At 57.9% G+C, this 15,116-nt stretch overlaps 6 protein-coding genes across 6 annotated transcripts; 3 read left to right on the top strand and 3 right to left on the bottom strand.

The window, feature by feature from the left end:
- Positions 1 to 752: 752 nt before the first annotated feature.
- Positions 753 to 2,210, top strand: KRP23_5065 (putative transporter YwbF; the record flags this gene model as incomplete). Its single annotated transcript, XM_067890093.1, has 3 exons — positions 753 to 875; positions 932 to 1,536; positions 1,610 to 2,210. 3 exons carry the CDS (start codon positions 753 to 755, stop codon positions 2,208 to 2,210), a joined length of 1,329 nt encoding a protein of 442 aa, XP_067746668.1.
- Positions 2,211 to 3,075: 865 nt separating this feature from the next.
- On the bottom strand, positions 3,076 to 4,460 carry KRP23_5064 (putative transporter YwbF; the record flags this gene model as incomplete). The annotated part of the gene is made up of 2 exons (XM_067890092.1): positions 3,076 to 4,275; positions 4,347 to 4,460. The coding sequence occupies 2 exons, from the start codon at positions 4,458 to 4,460 to the stop codon at positions 3,076 to 3,078; spliced, it is 1,314 nt and encodes a 437-aa protein (XP_067746667.1).
- Positions 4,461 to 5,363: 903 nt separating this feature from the next.
- Positions 5,364 to 6,583, top strand: KRP23_5063 (uncharacterized protein; the record flags this gene model as incomplete). The annotated part of the gene is made up of 6 exons (XM_067890091.1): positions 5,364 to 5,736; positions 5,816 to 5,934; positions 6,010 to 6,132; positions 6,199 to 6,255; positions 6,334 to 6,441; positions 6,512 to 6,583. The coding sequence occupies 6 exons, from the start codon at positions 5,364 to 5,366 to the stop codon at positions 6,581 to 6,583; spliced, it is 852 nt and encodes a 283-aa protein (XP_067746666.1).
- A 1,671-nt stretch (positions 6,584 to 8,254) lies between these two features.
- KRP23_5062 (RUN and FYVE domain-containing protein 2) lies at positions 8,255 to 10,345 on the top strand (the record flags this gene model as incomplete). The annotated part of the gene is made up of 1 exon (XM_067890090.1): positions 8,255 to 10,345. The coding sequence occupies one exon, from the start codon at positions 8,255 to 8,257 to the stop codon at positions 10,343 to 10,345; it is 2,091 nt and encodes a 696-aa protein (XP_067746665.1).
- A 267-nt stretch (positions 10,346 to 10,612) lies between these two features.
- On the bottom strand, positions 10,613 to 11,137 carry KRP23_5061 (NADH dehydrogenase [ubiquinone] 1 alpha subcomplex subunit 6; the record flags this gene model as incomplete). Its single annotated transcript, XM_067890089.1, has 2 exons — positions 10,613 to 10,682; positions 10,755 to 11,137. 2 exons carry the CDS (start codon positions 11,135 to 11,137, stop codon positions 10,613 to 10,615), a joined length of 453 nt encoding a protein of 150 aa, XP_067746664.1.
- Positions 11,138 to 11,462: 325 nt separating this feature from the next.
- Positions 11,463 to 13,442, bottom strand: KRP23_5060 (WD repeat and FYVE domain-containing protein 3; the record flags this gene model as incomplete). Its single annotated transcript, XM_067890088.1, has 1 exon — positions 11,463 to 13,442. One exon carries the CDS (start codon positions 13,440 to 13,442, stop codon positions 11,463 to 11,465), a length of 1,980 nt encoding a protein of 659 aa, XP_067746663.1.
- Between the last annotated feature and the right edge of the window lie 1,674 nt (positions 13,443 to 15,116).

The raw sequence follows: 15,116 nt of genomic DNA, 5'->3' as shown, positions 1-15,116 counted from the left end.
ATCAACGACTGCTGGTGGAGCAGACTCGTAGCCGTAGCCTATCGAGGCACTACCGCTACATGTACCTAGATACTGAGCCACTCGTATCCTAGCATATGCGTATGGTTTCCCTCAGCTCAATTGGGGAGAAGCCCTCAACTGACCTTCAAGGTCTCTAAGATGGTCTGAGCGACCTGCTCTATCATGTGCGCGCAGACGTAGCAGTACATGCCACCGTCTTGCACGGCATGCAATAAACACCATGAGCTAACCTTCATCAACCTGGCGTGGCCATGAGTTGGTGCGTTCATGCGTTCTCGATTTCGTTGTTGTATTAAAGTCCTTGGGTTGGTCTGGCGCACTTTCAATCAGTGAGGTATCCGCGCCTTTTCGTGCACTTTCGCCTCATTGGCCACTTCAAGATGGCGGCATACAAACGTTAAGTCTACGGCAGACGCGCGCCATCGCCCAAATCAAGCTCCAAGTCGCGCTTGCTGCCCGAATGGCGTCGACAGTTCTCCTCCGCCGCAAGCGCTGCTTGCATCCGCAGTGATCCTAGGGCTCCAGTTGCAGTCATCGCCGCCCGTGCGATGCAGAAATCATCACAGCAAGCTTGACGTGACCCAGCAGCATAGACACGGTCGTGCCCGTTCGCAGAAGCTGCTCCGAAATGCCAAGCCGGGATTTCGAACGCTGAGTCAGGATTCGAAATCCTGGCCCCCTTGAATCCACATCGGAATTCGCCCCGCAAGTCAGCAGTTGAAGCCGCCGCGATGTCCGCCATCCTGCGCCTCATCGAGTTCACCATCGATGGCGGCGAGAGCAAGCGGCTCGTGCCGCTCAAGCTCTTCTTCGCCATTCACTACTGCGCCTTCTCCACGCAGACCTACCTGCCCGTAAGTGTAGTGCTCGTCAATGCCTAGCTCTCAGACGCTAACCCAACGCTGGACAGATCTACTTTGACAACACGGAGCACTTCGACAAGATGCAGATCGGCATCCTGCTGACGCTGCCGTGCGTGTGCGCCATCATCGCGCCGCCCATCTGGGGCGGCGTGGCCGACGTGATCAAGAACCAGAAGCTCGTGCACATTTTCTGCCTCGTGTCCGCCGCGGTCTTCATGTTCTCGCTGCGGTTCGTGTCCACGTTCAACGTCATGTGCATCATGCTCTTCGTCGCCAACTTCCAGACGCAGCCCACGTGGTCGCTGCTGGACCAGACCGCCATGACCATGCTCGTGCACATTGGCGGCGTCTACGGCAAGCAACGGCTTTACGGCGCCGTGGGCTACGGCATCGGCGGCTACTTCGCCGGTGTCATGGCCGCCGCCATCGGCATCGCCTGGTGCTTCAACATGGTGCTCGGTCTGTCCGTCATCTCGCTCTTCATCCTGCTGCGCTTCATCCCCGCCTACCAACCGGATGGGGAAGGCCCCAAAACCGACTACATCCAGTCGCTCGCTGTCATCTGGGACCAGCCGGACGTGCTCGTGCTGTACATCGTGGTACTGCTTGCCGGTATCCTAGGTGGACTTATCGACAATTATCTCTTTTTGTGGTGATCGATTTTTGCTTGCTGTACCGACTGATCTTGAATTATTGACTAACTGATGCCTTTGCAACTGCTGCAGGTACTTCAACCTGTCGGGCAACGACGCGAGGCTCGTAGGTGTCATCATCGCCGTCGAGACCATCTCGGAGCTGCCACTCTTCTTCTTCTCCAACAAGATCTTCGAGCGCTTCGGCACGCCACGCTGCATCATCTTCAGCGTCGTGGCCTACGGCGTGCGTATGATGGTCTACACGTACGCGCACAACCCGTGGGTGTGGCTGCCCTTCGAGGCGCTACACGGTATGACGTTCGGTTTGCTGTGGGCTGCGTTCACCAACTACGTGTTCCAGTCATCCCCCGAGGGAACGGAAGGCACGATGATCGGCCTCTTGACGGCGGTGCAGAAGGGTATGGGTGCGGCCTGCTCAACACTCATGGGCGGCTACGTGTACGAGCATTTTGGCGGGCGCGTCATGTGGGGCATTGGCGCCTTCGTGGTCTTCCCGCTCACGATTCTCTTCTCGCTCATCTTCTCGTGCCTCGCCCGCGACTATCCGGAGAAGAGCGCTGCGGCTCGCGAGAAGTGGGGCAGCTCGTCGAGTTTGTGCTCGATCGACATCAACGAACGCATCGCCAAGAAGAACGGCTACGCGGAGATCGACGGCGTGCCGGAGTTGTGAGTTATTGCATCTGTTCGCTTCCTTCCTCCGATGCATTTAGAGAATGCACTTCGCTGTATTTGATGGAGAGAAGAAGAGTGCGAGTCGGGGGTCATCGCTAGCAGGCTCAACAAAACTTAATGGAAAAGGCGAGTGCGTGCCATCGAGCGCTCACTCGGACATTGTTGCATGGATTAGAGCAGCGTTGTGGCTTTTACTGGTATTATGCTGGCTGTCCTTGCGCTCCAGAGGTTCAGCAGTGCCGATGGTCGATGTGTTTTGCCAGCGCGACCAGAGGTTGTGCTTTAGAGGCTTTCGAGAATAAAGCCGAGCAGCGGCAAGCACTCTTTGATAGCAGCGAATTGCTGATTCTTCTTTCAGTTGTTTCGCTCAGAAGCGCAGATTTGTCGAGTGCAGTTTTACGAGCCTTTCGTTCTGCACCACTGATGCTACAGATGAACTACGTCGCAGGCAGCAAAAGGGAGGGCAGGCCTCAAGTGGAGGCTCCAATGAGGTCCACGCTGCAAAGGCGAGTCCAAACAATTTCGCCAACGCCTTCTAAGCTTAAGCTCTTGCATTCGACAGCACACGAGGCAAGTACAGACGCGAGCGAGCGAGACTCACTCGCTGCCTGGCCAGGAGATCCTCATGTAGCAGGCATGCCACAGGCGTGGCTGCGAGCTGAACGCCCAACGCAGCAAACTTCGCTTGCAATGAAGGTTGTCCTTCTCGATCTGCCACTGCGAGGTAAGTCGAGTTGGTAACTGCAGTCTGTGGGTCAAGATGGCGTTATATTGCTACGGGTAACGGGTGCCCTGACGAGTGCCAAGGTTGAACACAGAGTACGCCTCCTTCAAAACTGTATGACGACACTCGTGCTGCTCGCTCAGCACTGGGCGCTAACGTCTTTGGTGCCGTATTCCGTCGACGTGGCGAGCAGTGAGCTCTCGTCGGACGTGATGCTGCCGGAGTCCTCCTTGCTGGCCGTCGGGCTCTGCGCGGCGTAATCGCGCGCAAGATGAGCAAACCCAGCCGTGGCCAACAGCGAGAGCGGGAAGACGATGAAGCCGGCGATGCCCCACATCGTGCGGCCGCCCAACGCGCCGTAAATCCAACCACCAACAAGCGTGCTCAAACCGCCGCCGATGCCGCGCTGCACGGCGAAGAGCACGCCGATCATCGTGCCCTCCGTCCCCTTGGGAGCCGCCCCGTAGATGTAATTGGTGAACGCCGCCAGCAACAAGCCGTACGTCAAGCCGTGCAGCGTCTCGATGGGCAGCACCAGCCACGGGTGCTGCACGAACGCATACGTGAACATCCGAATGCCGTAGGCAATCAGGCTCGCGAGGATGCACTTGGGCGTCCCGAAGCGCTCAATGATCTTGTTGGCGTGGAAGAAGAAAGGCAGCTCCGAAAGGGTCTCAACGGCGATGACCACACCAACGATGTGCGGGTTGTCGCCTGACAAGTGGAACAGGTACAAGAATAACAGGTTGTCGATAAGCCCACCTAGGATACCCGCGAGGATCACGATCACGAAGAGAAGAAGCACGTCGTGCTGGCGCAGAATGGCCTTGAGACTCTTGATCAGCTCGCCCTTTTCGTGGTGCTCGGCCTCGTGCTGGAAATTCGGGACGTACGTGAGCAGCAGGAACAGCGAAACGCTCGACAGAATGAGCACCATGTTGAAGCACCAGACAATGCCCAACGACGACGCCACCACACTGGCGAAGTAGCCACCAGCGCCATAACCCGCCGCGCCATACAGTCGCTGCTTGCCGTAGTCTCCGCCCACGCGCTCCAGCCACGCCATCGCCGCGTGATCGAGCAGTGAGAACGACGGCTGCGTCTGGAAGTTGGCGACGAATACCATCGCGCACATGACCGGGAAGGACGTCACGTACTGAATGCTGAAGAACAAGAACGCTGCCGACACCAGGCATACCGCGTGCGTGAGCTTCTGGTTGTGGATACCATCAGCAATAGCGCCCCAAATGGGTGTGCTGATGATAGCGCAGATGCACGGGATAGCTAGCAGCACACCAATCTGCGCTTTGGAGAAGTGCGCCGTCGTGTCGAAGTAGATCTGCCATACAAGTCACCTCGCCGGTTAGCAACAGGCACAACGAGTTTCCAATCCCATGTTCGCGAACGCACCGGCAGGTACGTCTGCATGGAGAACGCGAAGTAGTGGATCACATAGAGCAGCTTGAGCGGGATGAGTTCCTTGGCCTCGCCGCCGTCAAAGATGAAGCCCAGACGGAATCCCATTGTGTTGATAACCGATGAAGGTCTTCCGTGGCAGCAGTCTGTGGGCTACGTCGACAAGTGAGGAATGAACGGGTGGGGACGGCAGCGTAAATTGAGACCGCAAGGTTCAAGCGAGCTGCTGCAGCTGGATTTGTCGGTAATGTGCATGAATAGTGTTGACGAGAGCTCCACGCAGCAATGTAACTTATCGGACACCTTGCAACTTGCACTCTCTTTACACTCAGCAACCACGCATTAATGACGTCGGCGCAAAAACCACCCGTTACTTAAACTGACACCCCTCCGTCCCGACCAACTTAATTCTTCGTTTTCCTGAGCGTTGCGGACGGAAGTCATGAAGGGATGCAATCGATGTGTATCCAGGTCAAGTTCACTGGGGCGTCATTCAGGAGGAGTTTGAAATTTGCTTCTGCTCCCGAAAACCCCAGGAGAACAGTGACGCCAAGATGAGCGTGGTTGAATGTATAGCATGATCTCAACTCGAGTGGTGGTAGGCTTCCCGCCGGGGGTATTGGCAGTGTACTCCCAGTCGGCAACGAAGAGCCGAGAGTGGAGGGACTACGTATGAAGGCGGCGATTGAGGTGGGCTGCGAGCGCTGTGCTTTATTGGGCGGCACTGTCCGGGCGTCTCGTGAGTCAGCAGCATGTCAAGCGAATAGCAACGACGGTCCAAAGAGAAGTACTCGACAGCAACGAGTGTCCTATGGATACCCTGCGTGTTGGTACGTTCCAATGGCAACGAAAAAGTCCGGCACCGCTTGTTTGGGACTTCGTATTGAATAAGAAGCACGTGCAGATTGAGACCACTCTGCATGAACGATAGCAGCGGGGTCTTTCGGCCTAGTCTTCGAAGTCCTAGTCCAGTGAGATCTGCTTCCCTGTCAACAAACTGCTGGTGTTGAGATGTTGCTGTCAAGGCGCCGCGCGAGCCGCCCCGGCATACGAGAAGAAAGCGACAGCGTGCGCTCTGGAGAGGCCGGCAACGACTCCTGTCCGCTCCTTGGCGAGAACGATGAAGAGAGCAACAGCAACCAGTGCCAACAGATTCGCGACGTGCGACGCATCGAAAACGGCATTCTTAGTCCGAAAAGGAGCTTGACCCAGCGCATTCGGAGCTGCAAAAATCGGTTTATCCAGCGAGCGCTTGTGGCGTGCCACTTCGCTGAGCCATCAAGAGATCTAACATTTAGTCGCGCGCAGACAAGCAACCGTGCGGCGACTGAGCATCTTACAACGATCCGGAGCGGCCTCTTTGCTCACTCGCAGAGCATCGTCGGTAAGTGCTGAAAAGGGTTACCAGTGGTTCGCTACCAATGCTAATCGCGCTAGAACTGTGGTGCTGTGATTGAAAGTAGATTTGTCGATGGCTATTTGCTGCTTCACCGGTAATTCTGCCCGCTTACAGGATGACTTGCAAGATTCCAACGTCGTGGTGGAAGGACACAAGATCCGTGAATGCTCGCTCGTCTTCGTTGTAAGCAATTCGCCCTCTGTCTTCGACAGCACATTAGCTTGTACCTAGGGGTGTCTGATGCCGGGCACTGCGCAGGGTCAAGTGGAGAAGACCGTTCTGGCGAAGATCGACCACCACGTCAATGATCTTGAGCGAGTTGACGCTCTCATTGACGAACGCGCTAGGGCCGTACTCGAGTACGAGTACGCGAAGCGGGTGGTGAGTCGAGTTTGAATGAAGGCTTGTGGTTTCAGTCAGAATTTAACGGGTCTTGTGACTCCATAGCTGGCTGTGGATCAGCAGAAAGGAAATGCTAACCTCATTGCAGAACGAAAGCAAGCGGTACGTCTACAAAGCTGAGTCGAACCCAACAGACCCAATCGTGTAGTCATCGACTTCTGCCCCGTGTTGTTGCTATAGCTTCAAGCTGCCCAACTCGAGTGTGAGCGAGCAACTCGCTTCATCGCGGAACAGCTGAAGGTTTTGAGCCCAAAGCCGGACGCTGATCTGTCTGAGATCGTACAAGAGGTAGGCTTACGCGAACGTCCACTCACGAGCTCTGGCATCAAACCTGACGCTGTTATGTGGCTGTTGAAAGTATGCTCAGCTGGTGGCGCAGTTTTTCAAGCGCGGTGCTGCTTTCTTGGCCTCTGCAGCCAAGCCCGAGTGACAAAGTTGAGCCTACACCCCCTGTAGAAGAGGAGAGACCGCAGCCAGGAGTGGCAAGCACTATTCAAGTGCGATACGACGGAGCTGTAGTTGCTAAACTGGCAGCGAGACCTTACCACCTAAAACCGGCTACTGCAGCTGACAAAAAAACACTAACATTTATTCCTCAGCTATGTCCTTCCGCAAGTTGCTCGTCCTCGTCAGCTGGGCGAGGCTAGCCTGCTTTGCGTTATCGAGAGGGTATCAACACACACAAACCATCTCTGCATACATATAGTTAGCCCGCCAGCTTGCGAATACGTGTACTGTGGCTGAGCTTTATGCAGAGAGTGCTCTGAGTAAAGGGGGTCACGGTTTGTTATGTTTCATGTACCTCAGTTGAAGCTAGGTATCAAGGTGTAGGCGATCGGCGCATTGCAGCTGTGTTGCAGTTTGCCTGCCAACGCACGCCATGTAGAGACCATCGGTGTATGCCTTCGCCCGAGCTTTTGCATGCTATCGCGGGCAAAGTTGAAGTGCACCACCGCGATGACGACAATTGGAGCGACCGAGCAAGTGCGTGTAGAGTACCGCGTTAAAGCTGAGACCGTACAACCCGCGGCAAGTCCTGACAATGAGCGAGCTTGCCCATGCTAGGCCATCTTCGACTTGCGGCCTGGGCGCTGGTGCTTGCGCAAGTAGAGCCGCACTCGCGCAGATCCCGCGCTCGAATGGCCGACGCGTTCGCCGGCCACCTTGATCAGCTTGGTGCCGTGCCCGAAGTTCGGGCAAGCGGGCGGGGTGGATACAAGTTGCAGGGCAAAAGGTTGGGTTCCCACGGCGAATGCAGCACCAGGGCGCTGAAATGCAGAGCCTCGGCATTCAGTGACACCAAGGGCAGAGTCGCGGCTCGCTCGAACGCGGCGCCAATCAAGGCCGCGCCACCAGCTCGACATCACCTGCACTGCCCTGTCCAACGGAGGAAACCGGGCCAAACGAGGATGCCTTCACTTGGGTCGCTGATGCGACCTCGAGGGCCCGGAAAACCCGTAGAGCTCGTCGCACTTCGCCGCAATATGCTAAATACTTGCAGCCAGCAGCACGTTTAAACTCCATGGGGTCCTCTTCATACATGGCCTTCCTCGTTGTCGATAACCTTAGATCGTCGTCTTCAAGTGCCATTTGCGTGTTGATCTGCTTCTTATCGCCTCACCCAGCTGTTTAGCCCTGCTTCGCCGACTCATCCCTTCCCCGCTAGCATCACTTCAAATCGCTCTGCTGCAGTCTCCAATATTCGTGTTCCACCTGGCGACAAGCCACTCACGAATTCGCGTGCCACCGGCTGCTGCATTTGGTCAGGCGGCTTCGATCCTACAGAGGTCAGAGCGCGACGGCGGTCACCTGCTGCTCGGTCTCACTGTTCCAAGAGTTAACTGCGAGAGGAGATAGGGATCCCCATCCTGCTATCCTCGCTGCAGGCGACAATCACAGCGCAAACAGTTGGCGCAGCACCAGCGGGGGAGAGAACCAAGCACGCCACCCGCGAGCGAGCTGATACATCTCTGCGTCGGCTGGCCGGAAGAGAGCGACAAAGCGCACGAGCTGCGTGCAGGAGCCGCACTCAGGAAAAGGCACGAGCAGTCAGTCACTTGACTACGATCGGCGTTCGCCCTGCACGAGACAGACGACGACCATGTACTCCATGTTCCCCATGGTCGAGAAGTCGTACCGCGTCCAGATCACGCAGGACATCGAGCGCGACCTGCGCTTCCTTGGACAGTCGCGCGTCGACGCGCTCACGTCTCCCTTCGCCATGAAGCAGCTCAAGGACAAGGGCGGACTCAAGCTCTTCGAGCTGTGCGAGAAGGAGTTCTACACCATGAAGGCCGTGGCTACAGTGAACGCGCCGCTGCAGGAAGTCATGCAAATGCTCCAGATGGACTCGACGTCGCAGCTCCGCGAGGTCATGGGCGAGGTTTTCGGCACGCTCTTTCTCGACGGGGTCGTGCTGTACAAGAAGCCCGAGTCGGCCTCTCGGCCGAACGAGAGTCTTTCAGTCAGCTGGACGGCGCTGCAGGCGTCCAAGCCGAACCTACCGCACCGCGACTACGTGTTTCTACGGTATGGAGACGTCTTTGAGAAGAACCTGGAACACGGCAATATGTACCAGAACAACGGCTCGGGGCTCTACGTTGGTGCGTCCATTTGGGAATCCATCGAGCTGGACGGCTGCGATCCACTGCCGCCCTCGCAGAATGTGGTGCGTCTTCGTCTGCGTCGCACAGGTATCGTTGTGGAGGAAACCGGACATGACGGCACGTTGGAAATCTCGTTTTTCCTGTCCGAGAGCCACCCAGGCCGTGACGCGGTGTCTACTCTTACCCGCTCTTGGATGACCAAGGTCGTGAGCTGCGTTGCCCAGATCCCAAACGCGCTGCTTACCCGAGCGTTGGGTACTCAAAGCTTGCTGACAAAGCGCGACTTCCGCAAGGACGGACCGAACTGCTACTTGTGCACTAAGGCCTTCAGCGTGTTCCGCCGCAAGCACCACTGCCGCGTGTGCGGGGACGTCGTGTGTAGTAGCTGCTCCGAGATGAAGACCCTGCGCCAGCCCAATGGAAGTCGCGAGGTGCGGTTGTGTAGTCAATGCCGCACAACAAGCACGACGTCGATCCTTTCGTCCAACAGCGGCTCCAACTCGATTTCTCAATCCCAAACCACCGGCAGCCACCAGAGTTTGCCGAGCTTCTCCAGCTCAATGGACGGCTACGACCTGGATGCCAGCAATGTTTCTCTGTCTGGCACAACAAACGTGTCTGAATCCTATAGCGAGACGGCTCGCTCGAAGACGCACCCGATGAGTAGCATGGGGTCTTTCCGCCGGCAGCGCTCATCCGGCAGCCCTGTGCTCAATCCAGCCAGCGAGTTCGGTCGAGGCGGCTACAGCCCCGTGAAGGTAGGTGGCGAAACAATATCCGAGTTCTCCGAGTTCAGCGAGTTCCACTGGACGGACGAAGCTACTCGACCAAGTGTCGATGATCTTGCCCAGCTGGAGAAGAAGCTCACGGTACATGCGAACACACCGTTCAACTACGCGCTGAGCTACAGCAGCCGCCAGGAGTGGCCAAAGGCACCTATTCCAGCGGACGAACCCGCTCGGCTCAAGAAGGTGCGCGAGCTGCACTTGGCTGACCCAGGCAAGCAGTTCCAGGAAATGTGCGAGTACGCTGCCGCTGAGTTGGGCTGCCAGATCGCGGCGATCAGCTTCATCGGTGACAAAAGCGGGTTCCTCATGGCCAAGGTTGGGCTTGACAAGCGGGAGCTGCCGCGCAACATGCTGATGGATGCCCATGCCATCATGTCTTCTGAGCCGACGGTGGTCCTGGACGCGACGGAAGATCTGCGCTTTGTCAACAACCCACTTGTATCCGACGGCCGTGTGCGGTTCTTCGCGGGCTTTCCCATGATCACATCGGACGGCTTCGTCGTGGGTTCCTTCAGCGTGGCCGACCCGTTCGCGCGCGAGCTGCTGTCCGGTGACAAGTACCTCTTCCTGCGCAACCTGGCCGATGTTGCTATCCGTGGCGTTGAACAGAACACGCTCATGAGCATTGCAGTGAGGAGAGACGGCGGTAACGTGCACAAGGTCAAGTCTTCACTCCAGGCCCCGCCACCTCCAGGCATGCACGTCGCGGAAGCGGAGGTCACCATGCAGGAACTTCTGCGAACAGCCTACACGACACAGTGTCAAGTCCGTATGCATGTCAACCCGCTGTCCGACTAGCTGCAGCCTCCTCCTGGAGCTCGATCGAAGAGCTTCAAGACCGTGTTTTTTCTCTTAAGTTATAGTCATGGAGGGCAGTCCGTTCGGTTCATCGAGCCCTCCAGCGTTATGATTCCTGTTCATCAACGCACACCCAAGCGAGCCAGGCAGATACAGTAGTTAGCTGGTAAGCTTCGCGTCCAGGAACCGATTAGTCCAAAATACAAATGTCGTACCAACATCATAGTCAAGTGGGCTCCAACATTGGGTCCAAGCTTAGTTGTCCTCTCAACAGCTCAGCAACATGTAAGCAGCCCCTCCATCAAGGCCACGAAGATCCATCAGCTCTGTTCCGTTCCTATAAATCAAACGCCGTCACATTGTCGTCTTTGTATTTTGTTTCTGATTCTGTGTCTCTCGTCTGCCTTACAGCTCGTCCTCGTCGTCGTCCAGGCCGGCGTAGAACTTCTCGAGCGCCTGGTCCACCGAGTCCTCGAGCGGCTTGGGCTGGCGCAGCGCCTGGCCCTCCTCCAGCAGCTTCATGAGGTGCACCTTTTGCTTCCACTGCATGAGCGTCTCCTCCAGCTCCATGTTGGCCTTGGTGATGAGCATGTCCACCACGCGTGGGTCCTTCACGGCCGCGTGTTGGCGGAAAAGTGCCTGCACGGCCAGCCGCGCGTCGGCTGGCTCCATCGGGATGTCGTACAGCGTCAACACGCGTGGCACCTGCTTGGTGATGTAGCGGTACAGCGTCACGGCCGGGCTAGACGCGGACGCCTGCGCCGCCTTCTCCGCCGCTACACGCAGAGCCATAGTGTCTTCAAGAGGTGGGGGCCCTTAAACGATTTGAGCCACACGCGAGGGAGTGCAGAACCCCCGGAAGGTTGTGTCGTGTGTGACACACAATATTTGTGATGTGGTCTACTTAAATAAAACCGTGACATACAAGAAGAAGTTCGGCAAGGAGCTGTGCGAGCTGCTGCTGTCCGTGTTCGACGTGCGCGACTAGGCTGCTGTTGCTGCACTGTGGTGGTAGTGGTGCGTCGCCGCCGCGCGCTAAAGAGGGAGAAACTAGACAAAGTTGACCGCACACTTTTTGAGTTCTAAGTAAACGCATCCGGACATGTTCGGAAGTTGGTTACAGCAGCTTGACACCCTGCGTGACCTTCTCGGTCATCTCGTTGTTGTGCGCGTCCATCTTCTCGACGATGCGCGCTGCGATGAGCTGCAGCGCGCGCAAGTCCGAGCCCTTGACCTTCTTGCGAGCCTTCGTGTCGGCGATACAAATCGCACCCACAACCACACCCGTGTCCTTGAGGAAGATCGGAATGCCCATAAAGAACTGCACGTGCATCGTTAGCGCCACCGGGTTCTTGGCAAAGCGGATATCCTTCCGACAATCCAGCACCACCAGCGGCTCTTGCGACATAATGGCATGGCCATCCAAACCAATGTCACGCGGCAACTGGTCTCCCACGAGGCCAATCGTAGTCACGAACAAACTCGTCGAGGCCGTCACCACGGAAAGAGCCGCCACAGGACAGTTCACGGTAGAGCGCGCCAGGTCCAACAAGTCACGGAGGGTGGTGTTCGCGAAGTCTTGCGACAGGTTCAGTGTCTGGATGCGCTTAATACGCTCCTTCTCCGTCGAGGTCAACGGAGCATCCGGCCACGGGTTGCCCTTCTTGAACGTCAGCTCGTAATCGAACGGCGTGTTAGCGTACACGTCACCGTCTTCCTCGTTCAGGCTGCGACCACTGCTGGTAGATGTGTTGCTTGGGCTCATAGGCAGGCTGGCCGCCAGCGTCGGCTCAATCGTAAATCCGGCCAAAGCCTCCTCCAGCGTCACGTGAGCTGAGCTACCAAAGCACTCGCTGTCACTGCCACGACTCGACGATGCTCCACCGCTAGTGCTCGACCTGCCAACTGCACTACGAGTATCATACGCGCTGGAAGATCCGGTAGCTCCATTCTGGTCGCCGTTCAAGCAGGCCATGCACACGCGCGTGCTTCCTGCGAACTTTGAGCGTTGTGTATCCTTGCGAATGGCCGAGCACTTCGAGCACACAGTAGCTCCGCAAATGCGGCAGTGGTGCGCGCGGCGCGTGAACATGGAGAAAGCGCCGCTACACACGGAGCACGAGTCACCGAAGTGCCAGCTCCGGCGGTCACGCAGCTGGTTGCGACGAATACGGCGGTTCACAATGGCACTCGGGATAAGCCGCACACAACCCGCGAGGCGCAGCAGCCAAGCTCGGTCGTGCTCCAGCGACGGCGCGCGGTACGGCGCAGTGATGAAGAACGAAACGCGCGTCGTAATGGAGTTCTTGTCCTCGGACGCCTCCACCACGAAGCCGCACTTGTGCAGCTGCTGGCGCTGCATGTGCGTCTGCGAGAAGATGGGTCCACAACGCGGCAGCTCCAATGACTCCATGACGGAGACCCCGTACGATGCGCCACCGCCCAGCGGGTTGGTGCCTCCATTGCCGTTTGCGAAAATCTGGTTGAAGCGCATGAAGAAGAACTCCCTCAGCGGAGCCTGCGGGTGCACGTCGTTCAGTGCCGCCCACTGAACCAGGACAGACGCCGCAGAGGGCTTGGATCCGCTAGGGGCCTGTGGCGTCACCGGCGTGTTCGGCTCTGGAGACGGCTCGTTGCTGGCGTCCGTGTTCACTTCCGTGTAGTGCAGCGCTTGGCCGGCCGCGTACTGCGCGCCCAGCATGTCCTGCATGTAGGCGTCCACCTCGGTGGCCGTGCGCGCCGTCAACAGCGCCATCACCTCGTCGCACGTCGTGTTCTGCAGGCGGACGACGCCCTTCATGACCAACAGGTCGTCGCGGTCGTCGTGCATCTCATAGACCGTGAAGTTCTCCTTCTGTTGGCGCAACACGGCGCTGGCCGCCGCCGATCCGGCCACGCCCTGGTCGTCGTCCGTGATCCAGCGGATGAGCTGGTTGGCGCGGCGCTCGCCGACGGCTGCGAGCTCCTTGACGCGCTCCTTGGTCATGGCGCGCGGCACCTCATACTGACGAGCTACCTGCTCGGCGAAGGCGTGCGAGCCGCCCGAGGCCGCGCCGCCGGTGTTCTTGCCGACCGTGCTGTTGTTTCTGCGAAACATGGCCGACCGAACGCAGTGGAGGGAGGAAGCAGGACTGGTACCGATGGAACGAGTGCTCGCGTTGGCGGCGACCCGACAAAAGCTCGCGGCGATTTGTTGCCTGTGGTGTCCCATCTGCGTCAACGCGCGTCGGCGACAAGTGGCCAGATGCTGCTGTCCCGAGCCGTCACCGCCCGTGAGGCGCTCAAGTGGCCAACTTGAAGCTTCATGCGCGAAAATGGCGATCACCCTGTGAGCTACGACACATGCAACGCTAGTCACGAGCCTAGTTGTCGCGCCAAGACGACGGCGTCTCCATTTTGGTGGCGATTTCCCGGCGTCTTTGACCACCCCCGTCTCTGAGCGATTGCTACAGCGCGGTGGCGATGGATGGGCGGGTCGTACCAGCAGATGAGTGCCCTCGAAAATGGCCTCGGCGGTTGCCCACCATGGCTGCTGTCAAAGTGAGCTGACTGCACTGCAACCACGCCGCCTTGCAGAGCTACAGACAGGGAGCTGCGGGCCAGCGCCGCTGCTGGCCCGTGCTCAGAGCTCAGAGCTCATTTGTTCGACTCGCCAGCACGGCCAGTGCGAAGTCACGGCCAGTGCGAAGTCACGACCACCACCACGTCGTGAAGCTTGCGCGCGAAGCGAGGCCCTTTCTTCGAGCTCGGTGGGGCGCTTCTTTGCGGTACCCGAGACGATGGGTGGTCGTGAGCGGCGCGCGGGAAACACGTGAGCGCATGCTGTACCGTGTACTGACCGAGCTCAGTCCCAGGCTCCAAGCAAGCGCGCTGACACTTGTGCGGAGCGGATGTCACGTTCTCGGCGTGAAAGTCAAGACGGTCAAAGAGACTCGGCGGGAACCTTCACTATTGGTGAACCACCTAGCACGGACGCCACGCTCGACACCACGTTTCGACCCTCGCAGAGACTTGTCGAGAATTTGTGTCGTGTGCAGAGAATTTGTGTCCGTGTGCAGAGAATTTGTGTCGCGCCTATTGCACCTGCTCGACGTCGGAGACGCGACCGAAGCACCCATTTCTACAGCTCGAGTGTGTCGTGTACGACAGGCCCCCTCACCATCGTTGAGGCGCGAATGCTTGCCGACTTTGCCGTGTAGAAACAAAGCTGGAGCTGCAAGGACTCCTTGTCAACGTCGGTGCTGCCCCGACGCAACTACGGTCTGACGCGCCAGTCGCGGCGAAGCGAGCGAGCGACCAGCGCCAGTTGGGGAGCCCGCCCGTGGTGAAAGTATCCTCGCTCATGTTTCCCATCTGCGCTGCAAAATTACTCCAAGCACCAGCTGCTGACCCACGGCATCATCCACCCCATCACCTGTTGTCGGTGGCGTCGCGGCTGCCAAGACTGCGGCAACAGCGCCCTCAACGATCTCCACGAGCAAAGCCACATGGGGTTAAGATGAACCCCGACAAAGAGACGACGAGTGGACACACATTGAGGAGACCTGCTGCACGGGACGGCTTCAAGGTGGCACGCGCAGCAGCTCCTCTTTCCAACGCGCCCGCGCCAATAACCGAGCTCGGAAGTGCTCCAACCAGTAGTCACCATTCGCACCGCCAACTGCCTCGCCTTGACCACCCGCTGCTCAACCAGCCGCCGACTCCACCGCGTCGCTTCATGATAAAATATGACAGCCCCGTCCAGAATACAGCTCCCCATATGGTGCAAATC

This window comes from Phytophthora ramorum (genome assembly GCF_020800215.1).
Source record: "Phytophthora ramorum isolate Pr-102 chromosome Unknown Phyram_PR-102_s0004, whole genome shotgun sequence".
Classification (NCBI taxonomy): domain Eukaryota; phylum Oomycota; class Peronosporomycetes; order Peronosporales; family Peronosporaceae; genus Phytophthora; species Phytophthora ramorum.
The sequence above is the reverse complement of the archived record's forward strand: the minus strand, read 5'-3'. Positions and strand labels throughout refer to the sequence as shown.